General features: G+C 66.1%; 1 protein-coding gene across 1 annotated transcript; it reads right to left on the reverse strand.

Moving 5' to 3' along the window:
• Positions 1–7231: 7231 nt before the first annotated feature.
• Positions 7232–20512, reverse strand: LOC138064750 (PHD finger protein 24-like). The gene is made up of 8 exons (XM_068928600.1): positions 20152–20512; positions 14162–14534; positions 13117–13302; positions 11915–11993; positions 11122–11324; positions 10659–10825; positions 10226–10327; positions 7232–9946 (listed from the first exon to the last, which is right to left on the reverse strand). The coding sequence occupies exons 2-8, from the start codon at positions 14528–14530 to the stop codon at positions 9850–9852; spliced, it is 1203 nt and encodes a 400-aa protein (XP_068784701.1). The 5' UTR covers positions 14531–14534; positions 20152–20512; the 3' UTR covers positions 7232–9849.
• Positions 20513–20923: the final 411 nt, after the last annotated feature.

The raw sequence follows: 20923 nt of genomic DNA on the forward strand, positions 1-20923 counted from the left end.
CTGCACAGGGATCCCTCCTGCAACATGGATGCGCTCAGAGCATCCTGCATATAGAGGGGTGGTCCCTTTGGCTGGGATTTTGGACAGAGATGCTGGCTGTTTTGCAGTGGTAATGGCAGGTCTCCGAGCCAGCATCTAGGAGGTGGTTGCTGTCAGGTTGGGGCCAGGGCAGGACACCCCTTTGGCTGGAAATCTCTTCTTGCCTTGGCAAAGGTGTGCTGGGAGAAGTCCCACAGCTCCCAGGCCTCTTTTCCCCAGCCTGGTACCTGGTGTCCACGCACCGGTGGGGGGTGCTGCCAAACCAGCCCACCCAGCCTCCACCTTCCCTCTCTCCGTCTCCTTCTGATCCCCCTTTCGCCACCCCCGCGCTCCAGCCTGAATAATTCCTCCTCTGCCTGGCTGTTTGCAAGCTCCGTATTTGCAGACTGCTCTCATGTCCTTCCCTTAGTCATCGCTCAGCCAAGCTAGACAGATATAGCAGCACCTCGCGAAGCAATCACGCCAGCCCCCGGCTCGATTCGCTGCTGGTCTCCGACAGCCTTCTGGGTAACAAGGTGCCCAGCGCTGAATATTAAAGGCCTCATCCTTTACTACCCTCACCATTGCTCTTCCCACAGAGAGGGGCGGCAAGCCCCTCACCCTGCTGCCCAGGTGCGGGGAGCCAGCGGCTTGATTGCACAGTGCTGGGGCTCGTGGAGGGCCGGGACAAGCGCCAGTCCCTTCCCAGGAGGGGCTGCTTTGCCGTCCTGGCCTCTGGCATGGGCTGGAGGGTAAAACCGAGCTGGGCTCCGTGTCTCTGGCCGGCTGCTTCCAAGGCCTGCAGGCTGGGTGTCTCCATCAATGCCAAGCGTTGCACTGGCTTTCTGGGCTGGCTCTGACCCAAATCTGCGCTTTCCAGGTATCCTGGCTGCCTTCCTCCTTTCCTGGCCAGCCAGGATATGTTTCGGCCCCATGGGGCTCCCGGATTAGTCCAGAGCCTGGACTAGCGTCCTGTTACCGGTGTCCTAGCACATGCCTTGGGTGAGCTCCCCCAACATGGGACCGCAGGCGCTGGCCTCGCCTCCATCGCGGTGCGGGGAGGATGCTGCCGGCTGCCACCCCGGCCGCAGCGTAGCGCAGGCGACGGTCAGGCCCCGCTCAGGCTGAGCACTGCAACCTTTCAGAGCTGTCTGCCAGCCCAGGGATGAACCCCAGCCTGGGAGGGGATACTGGGGCACGCGGGGTGTCATGCAGCTGCCCGCCCGTGCCACCCAGAGGAGCTGACAGCATCTGCTCTGATGCCAGCAGCAGGGCTTGGACCTGCACCAGCAAAATAAGAAGGCAGGACCTTTGGCCAGCACCGAATTGTTTCCCTCCTACAGCTTCGGCAGCTGATGGCCCCCCACCTTGCCAGCCCCAGCCCTGGCGCTAAATAGCATTTACTTTAGGCATGGTCCAGGTACAGGTGGCTGCAGAGAGGGGCGATGGCTGGGCACGGTGCATAGGAGGCCAGGGCCGCAGCCACCGTGCCCTGTGCCACCTCCTGGTCCCACCGTGCAGCCAGGGCAATAGCAGCAGGAGGGTGCAGAGGGCATGGAAGGAGGCACCCGAGGACTTTCGGTGTCATCGTGTGCTCCCTGATGACCCTACAGTGATGCAGCAGAGGTCCCAGATGCCCTGCTCGGGGGCTGCATCGCTTGCTCTGTTCCTGCCCCCATCCAAGCCGATGCTTCCCGTGCCCGCCGCCGCGCCGTGCCTCCCCCTCGCCCCAGCACCGCTCTCCGCCAGGCACGGAGTGGGCGCCCCACGTCCCCGCTCCCGGCTGTGCCCGCGGCAGCCGCGGGGAGGAAAGCGGGCGAGCGCGTAGGGAACAGAAGGAGGCGTCTGGCGTCTGTCAGGGCCATGGGCCGGCAGCGCGGGGGAGGCAGAAGCCGGTAGCACGGATGATGCCGGAGGAAAGCGATGTGCAGCCCCGCAGCGTGGGCTCCCGTGGGCAGCCCAGGCTCGGTGCGTCCTCGCTGCGCACTGGGGAGGACTGGGGACCCAGAGCGTGACACCTCCAGGCTGTGGTGCCTGGGAGATGTGTCCCAAAGAGGCAGTTCACCTTGCTGCTCCTGTCCCTCTGTGGGGGGAGATGCCGATGGGGGACCCCGTTCTCTATGGTCCCACGCTCAGCTCCCATCTGGCTTGCTCCGGCTTCATGGACCCAAGCAGCACGTGGTGGGTCCCAGCCGGCGCCCCGCAACCTGGTGCGCATCACAGCCCGAATCCCCGCATCGCAGCTCACAGTGCCTGGCTGCATTTCCATCACCAGAGCATCCTTTGCTGCTGTGCGGCGGTGCCCGGAGCGGCGGCCCCTGCGGCTGCTCAGCACCGCAGAGGTGCCCTGACGGCCCCTGGCTCAGGGACAGGCAGCGGGAGGGGGCAGATCCTGGCCCCTGCTGTCCCCATTCCCAACGCTGGCACAGCTGCCTTCTCCTGCTGCCCACAGAGGGGACAGGGCAGTGGAGGTGGGATCTTCCCTCCCAGGCATTTTGAGTGTCCAGAACTGTTTCTGGTCCCCAGCTGGGATGGAAAGTTGAATTCCTGGTGGGTTTTGGCATAGTGGAAGTGCTGAATGTCTGGCAGGGCTCAGAGCTCCTAACCCGGGAGAGACTTCAGCCTCTTCAGACTTCTGTGACCTGTTTTCTTCATACTTCCCCCATCCGTGTCTGTGCCACCTCCATGGGAAAGGCTGCTTCATACTGAAGGTTGGAGATCTGCTGTACAGAAGTCAAGCCAGCAACCTCCTACAGACAGAGGACAACCATCCAGTGCAGAGGGGGCAGGCGGAGAGCCGCTTGCTCCTAAGGGGGCACTTGGCAGACCCACCAGGGTCTGAGCAGGGTGCAGGGTGCAGGACACCACAGCACCGCCCGGCTGACACCTGGTGAGCTGCCAGATGGAGCAGGGGGAGAGCAGGGCAGTGGCATTCATACCTTAAGGTCTCCCAAATCCCACCCAACTGGTGCCCTGTGCGATGCTGAGGCCCCCACCCCGGGTGCAGCTATCCCCCCCAACCCGTCCTGCCGCAGGACCGGGACCCGCAGCTCCCGCCTCTCCCCATTCAGGGAGGGATGCTGAAATCCACAGTCTGGCACCCAAACCACGGCAGCCTGGCCCAGACAGCTCCCCTGGGGACACTGTCCTCTCCCAAGGTGGGAAGGGGCTCCTGGGGACAGCCCCCACGCCGGGATGTGCCTGCCCGTGCCAGGGCTGCCGTGTCTGCCCCGCGCTCAGAGCCGCTGCAGGGAGACTGCGATGGGAACAGGGAGGGAGGCACGGCCGGCAGGCAGGGTGACACCAGCCCGTCTGCTCCATCGGGACCCCCTCGTAGCATGCTTTTGGCCCCAGCTGGCAATGCCCCCCATCCCTGGTGCTGCAGCCGGGATGGTGTGCAGGTGTGCAGGTCCGGAAGTGGCACCGGGCGCTCCCGGGCGCAGTGCAGGGGCGACACCCTGTGGCCACCTCTCTGCTGGAGGCTTTGTCTCAGCGCCTCGCCTGCCACCGCGGCCCCCGTGCCCTCCAACCCACCCGGGGGTCTCCCCAGAAGGCCCCGGCCCCTGTCGGGACCGCAGCCTAGCTCGTGACTTGCCCTGTCTGTCGTGACAAGGTCGTTCATGGAAATATCAGCCGAGGTCCCAGAGCCATCTGTGGCTCCCTGATGCTCCCCTTGCTGCGCACGCTCTTCCTGCCTCCCCGCGAGCTGCCTCCCTGCCCGCCGCCGCAGGGGAGAGCAGCCCGGAGCCACCCAAGGAAGGTCCTGCCACGCCGTAGGGGAGGGGGTGCACCGTTGGGGCCATCGGGTGGCAATGCCTCTGGGAGCTGTCACCCTCACTGGCACACTGCCCAGCGGTCCCCCCGACCGGCCCCGTGGCAGGGCTGGGATGATATCCTGACATCTCATGCCATGTCCCCAAGTGATGGCCTGGTGCCACAGCTCGCGATGACACTGTCCCAGCCTGCTGGGTCACCCTGTGGACAAGGAGTCCCGAGGGGGTGCTGGCTCTGGGGTGGCACATGTGGTCACCTTGCACCGGCTGCTCCAGACCTGGTGGCACTCGAGCAGCTCTGGGGCACGTGGAGCCAGCAGATGCCCTGGCTTGGATGAGGGTCCTGTCCTGCACCCTGGGGTGCTGGGCCGAGCACCCACCTTCCCCACAAGCTGAGGTTTTTGGGGTGGCGTGGCAGCCTGGTGTAATGGCTGTGCACTCCAGCAGAGGGTGCAGCCTCCCCACAGAGCAGAGCCCCGCTCTCCCCCGGACCACCGCCCGCTGGGGTCCCCGTGCTAGACTAATGCTACCCGGGTGAGTGCGGACACCCTGAGCCAGGCAGGCAGGACAGCGCAAGGTGCCCCAGGCACCAGCCAGGCGGCAGGACGGCTTGGGCAAAGCTGCCTGGAGCAGCCGGGGCGGGGGTGAAGGACCCGGGAGCTGCACCACTACCATCCCTAAAGCAGGAATTTGCCACTCCTGGGACATCCTAACAGTGGGATGCAGCTAAGTGGGAGAGATGGGAGCACAGTCAGTAAAGGGGGTCCTGCTGCAGGCTCAAATCCCACAGAAGCATCCGATGCTTTGGTGTGGGACCTCCAGGGCTATGCTGGGGAGGTTCACGCCAGCCTTTGGGGGAGGTTTGCACTGGCATTTAACAGGAGGCTTGCACCTCATTCGGGGCAGGTTTGCAGGCTGCTGCAGGGGCACACTCCCCGTTGCGTTGTGGCGCAGCCAGCGTCTCCAGTCACAGGGTGGTGGCGGGTGACAGCTAAGCGATGCTGCAGCAGCCCCCTGCCTGTTCCCCTGCCGCTTCCTGCCCTGCTCTGCCCATGGCGGAGACACGGCGTGAGCTCTGCCCCCCGGCAGGCGCTCGCTGGGGACGTGCAGCTGCAGCCGAGCACGCGACCGGGCAGCCAATGTGGCGGTGGTGACAGGGCAGCCCTGCGGGCCATGAGCCAGCCCGGCCACCTGCAGCACTCATTAGTCAGCTCTCCAGGGACACCAGCCGGCTGCATCCCCTGGCAGGGATGCTGCAGGGCGAGGTGAACGAGGCTGGAGCCAGGAGAGCTGCCTGTGCCTCGTCCCCAGGGACGGACGGCAGGGCGAAGGGCTGGAGCCACATCTCCACGTGGCTGCTGGACCCACCACCGCTTGTCCTGCGCCCCACTGAGGGAGCCCCTGCCCCATCCGTGTAGGGCACAGCACAGCTGCAATGGCACAGTGCCTGCCGGGTTGGGTGAAGGCTCTTGCAGGGTGGACCTGCATGTCCTGGGTGCCTGCTTCAGGGTTTTCCCAGGGCGGAAAGAGGAAGGCTGTGAGCTCCTCCGGTGCTCAGCCCTGCAGGGAGCCAGGGCAGAGCCTGGCCAGCCGAGCGAGGTGGGAATGGATGCCCAGCAGGCGCAGCAGTGTGGACACGCCAGGTCTGAGACCTGCCAAGCTCATTCCACATCCGCCAGCACAGAAGTGCTGAGTACCTGCTTGTTCTCTGCTGAACATGGATGGTCCTTGGCCAGGGGAGCTGGGGGAACTGGTTTTAGTGGAGCATGTCCCAGGTACCTGTAGATCCTGCAGGGTGCTCAGAGCATGGATTTGGGGTGCTGGCAGCGGATGCTTCCCACCACAGGGCCCCCAGGACCAGCCTGTGCTCTGCCCCATCCAGCCCAGCTCTCGTCAGCTGGAGCAAGAGCAGCAGTGAAGACCATCTCCCCAGGCGAGCGCCTCTCCGGCGCAGCCCGCGCGCTGGCAGAGCGCACGGCATCTCCCACCTGCCCTTCCTTTAGGCTCGTAAACTACCAGCCAGCTCCTCGTCCCGCAGGTCACTGTCCTTTTCCTCAAGGCGCATGGGTTCCTCCTCCAGGAGCTTTAACAGCTAACGCGTCTTTCCAGGGCCTGAAATTCCCGCTGCTCCCCAGGCTCAATTTTCTGCATGGGACCAGCTGGAAACTGCTGCTGTGGTCTGGCCCCAATAGCAGCCCCTCTGACTTGGGAAGAGCGGCTGTGGGAATCTGCTGTAATATCCAATATATAAACACACCCCTTGTACAGCCCTCGTACACCCCTCGTATGCCCGCCATCAGCTAGCCTCCTGGGCTGAAGAAACCCTGCGGACGATGGGAGCTGCCTCCCCTGGACATTGCCTTTCGCTGCTCGGTGTGAGGGAGCGAGGAACCTGCTGATGGGACTGTTTTACACAGGACCACCCGCTTCACGCAGGGGAAACTGCATCTGGTTGCTTCGATCTCCTGCACTGGGTCGTCTTCTCTTTGCAGAGCAAACAAGGGACTCCTTGATGGGTCTAGAGCTAAGCAGGGCGGCCCCAGAGAGAAACCCTGCTCACAAAACCAGGGCTTCACCCTTAGGCAGAGCTGTGTCACATGAGCTGCAGTGTGCCAAGAGCATGGAAAGGCCAGCTTTTAGCAAAAAGTCCCTCTGGCATGAACCTTACACACCTGAGACACACTCCCGAGCGTGTCTCTCCCGGGAGCCCAGGGCAGGAGCAGCAGGCACAGAACTGGGACTCGAGCGAGGACCACGAGCATCTTCATGTGCTGGGAGACCCTACGGGCGCCACGGCAGCCTGGCACAGCCACGGCCAGTCAGCAGGGCAGCCTCCTTGCACCATCTGCCCTCCCTCACCCTGCAACAGCCCTCCTCATTCCCCCCAGGACCCTGGGTTTGCTGGCAGCCTGGTTCTCCAGCATCACTAGCAGCAGCCGCAGCTTTTCCTGGATGCTCGGTGGATATCGCTAGCCCTGGAGGAGCCATGGGGACCCGTCCCTGAGATGCCTCTTCCCGAGGACCCTTTGTGCCCCCAGCCTTTGGGGTCTCCCAGCTCTGCTGCGAAAGAACTCAGGGTGCGACCCTGATCTTGCAGGGTGCGGAGCCGAGCCGGTGAGAGCCTGCAGGGTCCTGGCTGCGCCTCCTGCAGAGCCAAGGGAGAGGTTTCCTCCGCAAGCTGGGGATGCTCCATTCACATTCAATAAACCTGCCAGACTGCTGCCCGTGAGCCTGGGGACTGCAGCGGAGGCCAGGGCTCAGGGGACACAAGGCCGAGGCCAAGGCCACCTGATGGGCCAGGGACCGGAGCCCCCGCACAGCAGACATCGGTGGGGTGGTAGCAGGAGCGCCCGCAACGCCCTGGGAAGTAGCCCTGCGCGGCTCCGGAGCGGCCGGCCAGGCTGGCGGCGGTGCCGCCCTGGAAGAAAAGCAGCCAGAGGGGAGTTGGACACTGCTGTTTAATGGACGCTTCTCGGTACAGAGCTGACGTTAGGACGCACGCAGCCCCGGCCACCTCTTGGCTCCAGCCCACCCGAGCCCCGTCTCAGACCTGCCACCTGAGATGTCCCCACGGCCCGGCACCGTGCGAGGCCCCAAGCTCGGTGCGAAACGTGGCCAGGGCAGCGGGGACGGGTGCCCCGGGGCGTTTGGCACAGGAGCGTCTCCTGATGCGGCCTGAATTTCGGCGATCGGCTCCCAGCTCGAAATGGAGGGAGGCCCCGACCCGGGGCGGGGGGCCTGTGCCGAGCAGGGACGGTGCACCCCCGGCTCAGGGCTCAGGAGTTGGAGGAGAGGCTGCGGAGATGGCAAGTCCCTGGTGGCTGGGAGCAGCCTGCGGGTGCGCACCCCGTCTCTGCGAGCACCGGGCTCCCCCAGCTAAGCCCCCCGTCCAGGGCAGAGATGGGCCGGGAGCGCCGCAGGGCTGCAGCTCGGAGGGGACGGGGATAGCCGCTTGCGGCCGTGCCCCCCGGGCGGCTACACCGCTGGTGTGCACGGAGCAAGGTACCCAGGGGTGCCAGTCCTCTGGGCGCCGGCTGAGCACGTCTCCTGCCGTCCCTGCGCCGGAGGGACGAGGGGCCCTCGAGGGCTCCGGGCTGAGCCTCTCCCTCCCGCCGCTGAATGCTAACGCCTCCGGAGAGGCGAGGATCAGCGCGAGCGGGGCCGCTGCCCGCGCGCCCTGCGGCGCGCCAGGCAGGGAGCGACGGGGCTGGCGCGTGGCGGCAATGCAGGGCGAGGGGAGAGCTGCCCGCAGTCAGGCCCGCGGACGGGGGTGACGCAGCAGCCTGGGGAGCGCCCGGCTCTGCCCACCGCGCCGCCCTCAGCTCTGCTCCCTCCCCAGCTCCCCCGAACAAGCCCCACGACTCCCCAGGTGCAGACCTGCTTTGTGCCGGGGCGCGAAGCCTCCCGGGAACCAGCTGCCCCTTGGAGCAGCCAGGCGGTGGGATGGTCTGTGCGCCACGCTTGCCTCCTGGCCCCCAAAACTGTAGGGCAGCTCTGGGGAAGCACAGAGCACCCCGCGCCCCGTAACCCCCTGCTTGGCCCTGATCCCTTGCACGCTGCTGCTTCTGGCTGGTTGAGGCAGCGGGATGGCAGAAATTCCCAGACCGGGCGGTGTGGGGGCTCCTGCGGGCGGCCAGCCCCGGTGCCCGTGGGGCTGCTCGCCTGGCACGTGGAGGGACGGAGCCACAGTCAGCGCTGCTGTCGGGATGGTGGGGTTGGGGGGATCCCGGGGCGTCCCCCACCCCGGACACCGGGGCTGGTCCCAGATGGGGATTGGGGGATCCCGGGGCGTCCCCCACCCCGGACACTGGGGCCGGTCCCAGATGGGGATTGGGGGATCCTGGGGCGCCCCCCACCCCGGACACCGGGGTTGGTCCCAGATGGGGATTGGGGGATCCCCGGGGCATCCCCCACCCTGGCCCCAGCAAGGTCTGGGGGGGATCCCGGGGCGTCCCCCACCCTGGTCCCAGCAGGGTCTGGGGGGGGATCCAGGGGCATCTCCCACCCCGGACACCGGGGCCAGTCCCAGATAGGGATTGGGGGATCCCGGGGCGTCCCCCACCCCGGACACCGGGGTTGGTCCCAGATGGGGATTGGGGGATCCCCGGGGCATCCCCCACCCTGGCCCCAGCAAGGTCTGGGGGGGATCCCGGGGCGTCCCCCACCCTGGTCCCAGCAGGGTCTGGGGGGGGATCCTGGGGCATCCCCCACCCCGGACACCGGGGCCAGTCCCAGATAGGGATTGGGGGATCCCGGGGCGTCCCCCACCCCGGACACCGGGGTTGGTCCCAGATGGGGATTGGGGGATCCCCGGGGCATCCCCCACCCTGGCCCCAGCAAGGTCTGGGGGGGATCCCGGGGTGTCCCCCACCCTGGTCCCAGCAGGGTCTGGGGGGGGATCCTGGGGCATCCCCCACCCCGCACACCGGGGCCGGTCCCAGATGGGGATTGGGGGATCCCCAGGCGTCCCCCACCCCGGACACCGGAGCCAGTCCCAGATGGGGATTGGGGGATCCCGGGGCGTCCCCCACCCCGGACACCGGAGCCATCCCCGCGGGGGGTCGGGGCAGCCCCTGTGCCCAGTCCCCGGGGCAGTGGGGTCACTCCCTGCCCCCCATTGGTGGGGCCTGGAGAAACCAGCTCTGCTTTCTCCTGACCAATCAGAGACTGGGATACTTAGGGACTACCCCCACTCAGGCCTCCCTCAGCCAATCAGAGCCCAGCACCCATTGGGCCACCATCCTGCACTGACCTCTCTCAGCCAATCAGGAGCAGGGCTGGGAGAAGACGATGTCAGGGCTGCTTCCCCGCCAGCCAATGGGCAGTCGGCGTCCTGCCAGCAGGTGTCGGGGCGCGGCGCGGGGTTGGCGGGCGGGGTGGGGGGGGGGGGCCCGTCTGCACCTCAGCCAATGGGGGTGCGGGACGGGTTGCCGTGGCAACGGGAGGGCCAGGGCAGGGTGGGGTGGGGAGCCCCCCCCCAACCCCGCCAGCCAAGATGGCGCCGTGGCGGCGCCGGCGGGCGGGTGGGTCATGCATGGCCGCCCTCGCCGGGGCGGCGCTACGCCGGCGGCTTCAGGTGGACGGCGGCGCTGTTGGGGCGGGCAGCCAGGATGTAGGCGACGTTCTCCCGCAGGAAGGTGGGCCAGTCGACGGGCCTGCGGGGCCGGCCGCGGCGTCAGCAACCGCCGCCCCGGCCCCGCGCCCCCCTCCGCTGCCCGCCGTCCGGGCTCACCCCGCGATTGCTTCTCTGCCCGCGCCCAAGCGCCGCCTCTCGCTAAGCCTCCGCATCCTCCCCGCCAGCCCGGGCGTCAACGCGCAGGGCAGAGGCAGAGCCCACCGGCCTGCGCGGCCTGCCTCCGCCCCAGCGCCTGGCGCGGCCTCAGCGGCCCTGCCGGCGCCCCACAGCGCCCGGGACGCCCCGGAGCCAGCCTCACCTGGCCTCCTCCTGCTCCGTGGCCAGCAGGGTCTTCTCCTGGCTCTTGCTGCTGCCGCTGCTGGCGGGGCTGCTCTCGGACATGGGTCCTACGTGGCTGATGCTGCAGGGAAGAGCCGGGGCAGCGCTCTTTGTGGGCAGAAGGGATCCCGCTGCGGCAATGTGCCCACCCCAAACGGCCCAGGGGAGGAGGGTGCGCAGTGCAGGGGAAGAGCGTCAGGCCACGGAAGAGGAGACACCGCGGGGAGAGTTAAAGAGGCAGAAGGGACGCTTGTTCCCGTGCTGAGCCCTCGTGAGGCTGCTGAAGCTCTGCTGGACCCTTTCCAGCAAGGAGGACCCACAAAAGCAGGCTGTGGAGGTGCGCTTCTGAGCTGCACTGGGCAGAGATGCCCCTGTGGGCCTGTGTCTGCTTACCTGATGCTGTGTCTCCTTACCTGACGTTGCAGGATGGCGTTTCCTTTTGGTGCTTCCGGAACCAGGAGTGCTGGGCCTTGTGACACTCGCCCTCCCCGATGAAGCCGTCACTGTCCTGGTCAAGGGCCAGGAAGGCCACGCGCGCCCTCTCCCGCTCCTTGGCTGTCAGCAGCCGCAGCAGGGAGTTCTGCGGGGTGGAGAGGGGAATGGGGAGCGCTTGCGCCAAGGCAGAGGGCCTGGGCATGGGGAACCTCCCGCTGACCACAGGATAGCTCCAGTCCCACCGATACCCAAGCTGTTCACCTTCCCACACCCCAGATGGAGAAAGCCACCACCAACCTGGTGGCTGGGGGACCTGTCTGATGGGTCATGAGCCCGTTGTGGGGTCGAGGTTGACTTGCAATTGATACCTGCTGGCAACCAGCTCCTTTCTGGTCCCTTGGCAGGGAGCTGACCCCCAACCCCTGCGTGCTATCGTAGTACCTGCGGCCGGAGTTTCTGCAGCAGCTGGATGGACTCGTGGGAGAGGAAGTCTGGCCACTCGATGTGCCCCTTCTTGTCGGGGTCCAGGGCGGAAAACTGCAGGGCAGCCCGCTCCTCTTGGGCCTCTCCCATGGGCCGCTCAAACTGCTGCTTGTGCACCAGGTGCTTGTAGTGCAGGAAGTCGTCCAGAGTCAGGCAAGTCTCTGCAGGATCAAGCCAGGTGCCTTGTCAGTGTGCTGCGTGATGCCCTGGGAATGGGACCTGCCTCCCCAAACCACCCTGTCTTCCGGAGAGCCTGCTGTGGATCTTGGCAGGCGGAGAGGTGAGCAGCACCTGCACCTCAGGAGACCCCAGTGATGGGGCTCTGAGCGCTGCCGAGGGAAAGGATGGGGAGAGCGGCTCTTGGGCGGTCTGAAGCTGCCCAGTGCCTGGCCTGAGGCTAGGGACATGCAGCAGGGTGGTTCTCAGAGGCATGGCAACTCGGGACATCCCTTCCACCAGCCTCAAAGTTATGGGGAGAGCTTCTCTCCTCTTGTCTTTCTCCAGGTCCCTGGGAGCACCACGCACACTCCCTCTCCCTCCATCTCCCTCCCCCTACTTCCCTCCTTTCCTGCTTCCTCTAGCGCTAACAGGGGACCCCACAGGCTGCCATCTTTAGCAGAGCTTTTACCTTCTGCCAGTCAGGGGAGCAGCAACACCTCCACCCTGGAGCAGCAGGGCTCAGCCCGGGGGCCGGGACTGCATAAGGGGAGAGCGAGGGCTCAGCCCGTCCCGCCACGGGGAGGGTCCGCACCTGGAATGATCTTGCACTGCCGCAAGGTCTCCATCAGGCTGTACATCTCTTCCTCTGTCAGCAGGAGATTGAGGTTGTCCTGGGGCAGGGAGGAATGCATGGGAAGGCATTAGCACCCAGCCTTCCTGCAGCATCAGGATGTGGGGGCACTCCCCTTGCCTCATCCCTACAAGAGTGGCGTTCCCCTGAGCCCCTCTGGCTCTCCCCTATGCCCAGGTTACCCCGTGGGCTTATTACTAGCGTGCAAGGGTAGCCATCCTCTTTGCATGCATGTGGATGGATGTGGGCTTTGTGTGGGTGCATGGCTGCATTCACACGTGTTCGAACATATGTGGATGTGGGCATGCACAAGGCACACACACTGTGCCAGGCTGTGTGTTTCAAAGCATGGTGTCCCGGGGCAGATAGCCGCAGCTGAATTGCAGGGTGGGTTTCTGGGCATCTGAGCCTGGGAAGGGAGAGCTGCCTGCAGGGATGGGTGCTCGAGTGTAGCACCGTGAGGTGGCAGCATGGGTTCGCATCACCCAGAGGTGCTGCAGTGTAGTTGCTTCACACCATCTGCCTCTGGATATGGTTCCAGCTCTGCCACAACTTCTTGTGTGCCCAGTGGCATGTCCCATTGTGTCACCATGCCCTAGTGGTATGTTGGTCCAGCTGGAGGAGGAGAGGCCCAGGAGAGGGGGTGAGGGGGCTCTGCACCCCAAGCAGGGGAGATGTGGAGACAATCCCCAGGGGGGAGCCTGCAATGGAGGGGCATTTCCTAGCGGTCTCTCTGAGTTCCTGGACAACCTGGAGGCAGATGGAGGTGCTCCCTGGGGAGAGATTTGGTCTGAAAGCTGCTGGCTGGACCTGCTTCAAACTCTCCATTGCTTTCCCTGAAGGAAAGGTTTCCCTGCCTCCCAAGGGCCTCTTGCCAAGTTGCTGGGAGGCTGGTTGCAGGTGAGGGTGCCAAGGTGGGGAGGTGGCAAAGGGTCCGTGTCCTCTGTCCTGTGGCAGCTCCCCATCAGGCCAAGACAGGCTGCAGGAGGAGCCAGGGAGCAGCAGGTGCCCATCACCATGGACCAAGCCTTGATATGGGACCCTGCTTGTGTCTACTTTGGGCGTAGCTCCCCAGGGAGCACCCACTGCTTCCAGTGCAGCCTCCGTGCCCTGCCCTGCACCCACAGAGCAGAAGCCCTGCACCCTCTACCCCAGGCACTCACGCAGTAATAGCAGCTCCAGCCTGTCTCGGTGTGCGCAGTCTCCGTCACCTCCACGGCGCTGTCCTTCTGCAGGTAGCCCATGCGGCGCAAGCAGCCGTCGTGGTACACCCGGCTGCAGATGCGGCAGGGGAAGAGGCTCTCAGCTGTCCACACCTCACAGATCTCACACATCTCATCGTTGAGTACCTGGGGAGTGGTGGGCAGCTCCGTCTCAGTACCATGGGGATGCTCAGAAAAGCAGCGTGGGCAGAGGGGCTGGCTTCTCAATGTGGGGGGCTCAGGGCACTGTGGAGCAGTGCCTCTCAGGCGGAGATGGGTGTAAGGGTCAGTAAGGTGACTTGCTGGCTGGGTTGGTCTGGAGGAGGGTGGATGGGTTGGCAGGAATGGATGGACGGATGGGTGGGTAAGGCTGGCTGGGCTGTGGGACTGTAGGTTGGATAGTGTTCAGGGTTGTAGGTGTGGATGGATGGTGTGTGGGGTTGTAGGTTGGCTGGTGTGTTGGCCTGTTGTGGGTGGATGAATGGATGGATGAGTAGGGCTGTACGTGTGGAGAGATGGGTAGGGCTGTAGATGTGGAGGGATGGGTAGGATTGTAGGCTGGCTGGGCTGTGCGGACGAGCCTATAGATCAGATGCTTCTTCCCTCTTCCCCGAAGCTGGAGCTGTCTGTGCCCAGCATTAACCCCTCCTCTCTCCTCCCCTCCTAGGCACCCTGGGGTGGCCAGGGCTAAACCCCAGTTGCACCTTCCTCTCTGAATGGCACCTCCTGCCTTCCCAGCTGCCAGGTCCTGCCCCAGGAGAAGGAACGCTCCTGCGTCATGGATCCTGCTCTGCTGAGCCATCTCCGGGCCAGGAGAGCCTGGCCATGCTGCACTGCTCAGAGGAGCTTCTCTGTGCCCAGGCAGGCTGTCACTGCCTGGTGGGTGCTAGGGACACTTGCAGATCCCCTGGGCTGCCATGTCTGCTCTCCCCTGCACACGTCCACCCTGGCCTTGTCCCTCTTGCCCGTTGCTGTGCTCCGGCTGGAGCTGGCACTGGGTGCTTGCCTGCTCCCGTTGCTCCAGGCTGATGTCCGGCGGCTCGTCATCGTGCAGCTCCCGCGTAGGCCGGATGAAGGCGGGTGGCGTGAACCTGTTGGCCCGGTCGAACTCCTCCGGCTCCACTCCCCGGCCGTCCCGCAGCCGTTCCCATGCTGCCTTGCTGGTGCTGCTCTCCTCTGGCTGGGAGGGCCCTGCAGGTGCCTCGTCCTCTCCCTCTTGCACTGTCTGTTCCAGTGTCCCCCGGCGCGTACCCTCGGCCTCTGCTCGTCGCCGTGTCGACGGCTGATCTCGCAGCCCGTCTTTAAAGGCTGACACCGCCAAGCTGACTTTCTGCACCTTCTCCACCGTCTGCCGCCTTGACATCAACACCCCCATGGCTCTGCGAGGAGGAGGGAAGAGTCAACTGCTAATGCCTTGGGGTGCAGGGCAGGTCCCCGCTCCTGCAGCAGCGAGCTGTGTCCCCTGGCTGGGAGCAGCTCAGGGCAGGGAGAAACAGGGGGTCCTTGGCAGGCCGGTGCGCTGGGATCACCCATGGGGACACAAGGAATTGGGCTGGCTGCAGGTGGATAGTGCCAAACTGCCCGGAGAGATCTGGCCATGGAGGGTCTGAGTGTTTTGGTGCGGGGGGATAGCAAGCAGGGAGCAGGTCTGGAGCACCCTGCCTACCAGATCCTTGCTCTGGAGACTCCAGCATAACAAGAAATGCTTCCAGGTCCTTCCTGCACTAGACTGGTAAATCCCAAAGGGCTGGGGTCCTGGGCCCTGCTGTAACCCTGCCCCTCTGCTTGCATCCCCTTTCTCCCTTGGAGAAACACCTCTGTGGCCAGCCAGGGGTGAGGGGGCCATCCTCACAGCAGCTCTGCCCAGGGCCACAGTGTACATGGGCTGGCGCTGGTGGTCTCTTACCCTCCCCAAATCTCTCCTCACTCCCTAGTCTCTCTCTGTCCTCCTCACAAGCTCGTGTGTGTGTGTGTGTGTGTGTGTGTGTCTGTGTCACTGCTCTGCCTGCTAGGCATCCTGCATCCCTCGCTGAAACGTGGGTCGGGGCTGGCTCGCAGCAAGCAGCCAGGTGGGGAGGCTGCGCCAGCCGGGGGGGGAGCTGTGAAGATGCTGGGGTGGAAGGGGAGCGGTGCCTGGGCCCGGGGGCGTCTTGGGGGAAGAGAAGGGGCCTTTGGGTGCAGGGCCGAGATGTATTTGAGGTAAAATGGAGAGCGATGGCAGCAGCAATAGCAGGCTGGGCTGTGTCTCAGTGTGGGTAGGCGTGATCTTGGGTTAGAGAAGGGCTGAAGCTGGAGAGAAGAAGGGTTTGCTTTCTAGTGATGGGGGGCACAGCGCTGCCCCGTGCCCATCTGAGGTTGCTTTGTGGAAGATGCTGCAGCCAAGAGGGGCTCCCAGCCCGTGGCCAGGGCCAAGCAGGTGGCATTCGGTGGCTGTGAGAGAGGGGACATCAGAGCAGCGATCTCCTGGCCCCTCCAGCCTGGCCAACGTGCCAAAGCATGGGAAGTCCCCAGGTAGCAGGATAATTAGCAGCACACGCGCACTCGCCGGGGTTTCGTGGCCGCAGGACTACGCAGCGCTGCAGGCACTGCTGTGGCAGGGAGCCTCGGCGCGGTAATTACAGCTACCCCACATCCGCGACGCCGAGCAGAGCGTGCTTGCTGGCAGGCGGCAGCCCGCAGGCCTGCAGTCATCCCTAAAGCAGCCGATCTGGGAGTTTTAATGGCCAGCGATGGCTGTTGAGAGTTTGCCAAGCCCTCCCGGATGGGCAAACACAGCCCCGTGCAGCGCCCACGCATGCAAATGTCCAAGCCACATGGAAAGACACGCAGACACCCCGGCTTCCCCACGCGCCGAAACGGCCACGTAACGCGCAGCGGCCCCGACACCTCCTTGCAGGTGCAGAGCCGTGCGCTCGTGCTCTCTCGCCTGGTTGCCTCCCGCGTCAGCACCGTGCTGTCCGTCCCCCAGGCGCGCATGCTGGCTCGATTGGCGTGCATGCGCGCAGACACGCGCGCGCACGTGCCAACCCAAACACCGCTGCGAGCACACGCATGTGACTTCCCAGCCCCCCCGCCGCCGCTGCCGCCCAGGGGGGCCATCTGCACACACGTCCGCACACGTGGAGCCCGGCGCGCAACACGTGTGCCCCATCCTGTGCGCAGCGCGGTGCACACATGTCTGTGTGCACCCAGAGAGCTGCGCCCGCGGGTCTCGGCGGCCTGCAGGCGCGGCACGGGGGGACGTTCCTGCCTGCGCAGGTGTGGGCACCCACTGACCTGGGCACCCACTGACCTCCAGAGCTGCCCGGGGTTTTGCAAAGGTGGCAGCGGGGAAGAGCCGGGAGGCACACGCACGAGCCACAGCGCCAGCATCTCTGCTGCTGTGCTGGCAGCAGGGCAAGACGCCCTGGGTGTCTCTGCCTCCTTGTAGCGCCTACCACCCCCCTGCCCGGGCTGCTCAGGACACCAGTGGGCTGCGGGCAGGATCGGCTCTCGCTCGGGGCAGCGTTGCAGCTCTGCCTGCAAGCCACCGAGGCGGGAGTGCGGTAGGGAGAACCCCCCCGGCGCGGCCTTGGCAGATCCCTGCATCACTGAGGGCCCCCAGGCATGCCGAGCGTGGCCACACGCATGCCCCACGGTCCCGCCGGTGCAGAGCAGCCCGTGTTTGCGGCGCGGACGTGCCGCTGCCCGGTGCCACTGCTGGAGGAGCCCAGCCCGTCTCCGTGCCTCCAGTCCCTGGTGACTGTCCCCTCCCAAGGCTGCCCTCAGTACGTCCTGCTACAGCCAGTGCCGCCAGCCGCTATGTGCCCTGCATCGAGTCTAGATGTCTTCACACTCCTGTCACAGCTTGTGCCTGTTCTCAGCTCTGCTGGCCTCGCTGGCCCTGCTAGCGCTGTGCAGCTGGACCCTGGTCCCCGCTCCTCTGCCTGCCCCTCCTCAGCCCTCTTTGCCCCTCCTTATTGCCCTGGCATGGAAGCCCCCCACATCTAGGGGCTGCAAGGCCTCACCTGGATCTCCCTCTCCTTTCCCCAGCCAGACCCTGCTGCTTCCCCGTAGGCCCAGGGCTCCCCAGATGCCCCTGAACCTGCTCTGCTCTCTCCAGGCCGTGCCAGCCTCCCCTTCCACCATGTCCTGACTGGCATGTTTGCCATGCACGGGGGGGAGACATCACCCCCACGCAGAGCCTGGCGCTGGCTCAGGACTCCTGGCTCCTGCCACTGGCTCTGGGGTCCCAGGGAGCAGTGGCGGTGCCGAGCCAGAGGCACGGTAGCGGCCCGGATACCTGCTGTCCGTGCATTGGCCGCATCCTGCCAGCTGCAGTGGCCAAGCGGCTCCTGCGTCCCCAAGCGGGACAAAAGAAGGTGTCACCGTTGCTATTTGCGGCCACCCTGCCTGGCGCCTGGCTCTGGCGTGGTGGCAGTCCGGGATCCGGTGCCACCACCCAGCTCACCGTGGCATGAGGTGCCATGGCCTCGACCTTGTTTCTTGCTGCAAATGCGAGGCCTATTTTTAGGTCGCCCATGCCAAGGAGCTAAATCTGGGCATGGGCTGGAGCTGTCTCCAAACCCCTGCTGAGCCCTGCCAGTGCAGGGGGCTGTCGCAGCGGGTCTGGGGCGTCTTCTCACCTCCCGCCCCCCCACCCCGGCCTTCCCCAACCTTGCCTTCCCCTGGCCCGCTGCACTCCCGTCTCCGTCCCCCGGGGCAGCACCGCTTCTCCCTGGTCTTCTGATGGGGAAATGCTCCTCCTTACTTCAGCCCTGGAGCAAAACACCGACTTAAAAAGCACTTAGTCTGCTTCATCATCCTAGCGCTAATGGACCCATCTTTCCCAGCCCCTAGGAGCTCTCTGCATGGGGAAACCGAGGCACAGAGACACCTCAGGAGGAAATGCCGGGACTGTGGGAGTGGTGGGGGGGTGCCCTGCCTCGGTGGGGGAAATAGGGGCACCGGCGGGGTGGGGCTGGTGCTGGCAAGGCAGGATGCTCAAACCCGGTGCGGTCCCCGGGCTCTGCAGCACCCGCTGCCCCGTCCTGCCCTGCAGCTCTCCCTGCCCCGCTGCAGCGGGGCTGAGCCGCGGTGCGCAGCGGTGCAAGCAAGCGACGCAGGAAACCAGGGCGCCAGCCCCGGTGCCCCTGCTCCTCTCCCCATCACACATGCCCTTACCCCGTGCGTGCGTACCCCATGCCCCCCCCCAGCACCGCCGGGGCCCGACGACGCGCTGCCCTGGCTGCCAAGGAGGCGTCACACCTGCGTTCGCCAGGAGAAGAGGACGGAGGGGAACGCCGGCGTGGCTCGGCTCGGCTCGGCTCACCCGGGATTTTCCCCGATGCTCAGCTCCCGCGAGACTAGAAAATCAGCTGGAGCATCCAGATGCTGGGAGGACAGGGCAGGGGGGAAGCACGGGGCACACACGGCTCCCGTGGCTTGGTTTGGGCAGGGGGGGGGGCGTCACGGGGCATCGGGCGGGTGCGCGGGGTGCGGCTGTTGTGGCGGCTGCACATGCCGGCGGGGGTGTTGCAGCGGCTGTGGGCACGGCGCGGATGGGGCACGGCGGCTGCAGGAGTGGGATGGGTGTTGCAGCGGCTGCGTGTGGGGTGGGTGTGTAATGGTTCGGCTGTAGGTGTGGGGCTGTGCTTTGGCCATGAGTGCAGACAGGTGTTATGGCCTGGCTGGGTGTGCAGGGTGGGTTGTTGCAGCGGCTGTGGGCGCAGGGTAGGTTTTTGCCGTGGTTATGGGTGCACAGCGGGTTTTTGCAGTGGCTGTGGGTGTGGGACAGGCTGTTGCAGTGACTGTGGGTGCAGGGTAGGTTTTTGCAGTGGTTATGGGTACACAGTGGGTTTTTGCAGCGGTTGTGGGCGCAGGCCAGGCTGTTGCTGCGGCTGTGGCTGCAGGGCAGGTGGTTGTGGAGGCTCTGGGTGCGGGGTAGGCTTTTGCAGCAGTTATGGGTGCAGGATGGGCTGTTGCAGTGGTTAGGGGTGCAGGGTGGCTCTTTGCAGCAGTTATGGGTGCAGGGCGGGTTGCTGGAGCAGCTGTGGGTGCAATGTGGGTGGCTGTGGCTGTGGGTGCGGGACGGCCGTGTTACGGAGGCCGTGGGCTGTTGTGGTGCCGGGCAGCAACACAGATAGCTCGGGGTGCAGCATACACGCTGGGGCCCCCCTGCCTGCCCCACCGCGTGTCCTCGGCGCAGAGCCAGGGGAGCAAAACGAGGGCAAACGGGTCCTGGGCCTAGCGCAAGCAGCGGGCTGGGTGCTGGTGCCCTCCTTGCCCATCCTCGCGGGGCCGGAGCGGGACCCAGGCTGGCGGCGAGGAGGCGCCTGGCTCCCCTGGCCCATGCTGGCTCTGCCTCCCCACGGCAGCCCTGGCAGCGGGGGACAGCGGCGGCAGGGCTGGGTGGCAGTGGGGCAGGAGGGGGGCCGGGCGCTGGGTGATGGAGGGGGCGCGGCGGGGGGCCTGCGGGGAGGGTTGTATCCAGAGGGGATGCCCAGGGATTGCGCGGCACCGCCGCGTCCCCATCTCGCGGGCAGCGCCGGGGCCAGGGCGCTGCCGCTGGGAGGTGACCCGGCTGCAGCGGGGCTCTGCGGCTGGCTGCACCCTCCCCGTCCGCCGGCCGGGGGTCTGCCGCGTTCCCTCTCCCAGGACGCCGAGCCGAGGGCCGCTCACCCGCCCGGCTCAGGCTGTCCGTCCTGCCGCGCCGTGGCGGGTTGTATAGGTGTGTCGCGCGTGTCCGTCTCCCGGAGCGGGATGAAAATGCCATGACAGCAGCGTGCCTTCCCCTGCAGCACGCGCAGCTCCCGCCCTGCTCCCCGCTTCGTCTCCCTCCCCAGCACCCCGGGCAGGATCAGCAGCACCTTCCCAACCCCGTCCACCTCCCCCCTCCCGGGCACCGCAACCCAGGAGCCCGAGCCCCCCTCCACGGCGCCGGCACGGCCACCCACCCGTGGGTATCGCGAAGGGCGGCTGACCCCCCTACCCCACGCACCGGGCGAAGCCACTTACCAGGGTGAGGGTCCGGCTCGGGGAGCGCGGGTGCCCTAGAGAGCCGCCGGCGCGCTGCCCATCGCGGCCGCCGCTCCCGCCGCCTCCTCTTCACCCGCGCTCACCGCATCCCCGCTCGGGGTGACGGAGAGGCGAGGCCGCTAGCCGCGGAGCCGGAGCCGCGCTCTCGCCGCTGAAGGATGCAGGCGACGGCGAGATGCTGGGAGCAGATGCCTGTGCCTAGCTAGTGCGCGCGCACGCACACACACACACACAGGCGCGCACTCGCGCACACACACACGCGCGCACACACACGGGGGGAGCGGGGAGCTTGTGACTGGGGCTGAGCAGATGCAGCCTGCTTTGCTGTCCCTGTACCAATTGCTGCCTGAGCCGTGTTAAACAGCTCGCTGAGACGAAGCATTTTTTTTTTTTTTCAACCCAGTCTGACGTTGGCTGGGAGATACCAAGAACAGCTTTCCCTGCGTTTCCCGCAGCCCCCGGGGCCCCGCTGTCTCTCTCGGAGACGACCTCAAGGACTGCCGAGCCGGGGCTGCCCCCGTGCAGCAGCGAGGCAGGCAAGGTGCCCCCTGCCGCCCCGCGGGGTCTTCCCCGGACCCAGCGCCCGGCCGCAGGCTGCCTGCAGCCGCTTTAACCCGCCGCCCACCGGTCCTCGTGCAGCAGGATGCTCCTGGCGAAATGCAGCCCAGGGCGCCCGGTGCGATGCAGCGCCAGGGCTTTCGGCTGTCCCGGCGCCGCGGGGGACAGGGCTCCCTTTGAAACCTAGCAGGGA

This window comes from Struthio camelus, chromosome Z (assembly GCF_040807025.1).
Source record: "Struthio camelus isolate bStrCam1 chromosome Z, bStrCam1.hap1, whole genome shotgun sequence".
In the NCBI taxonomy this organism is placed as follows: Eukaryota; Metazoa; Chordata; class Aves; order Struthioniformes; family Struthionidae; genus Struthio; species Struthio camelus.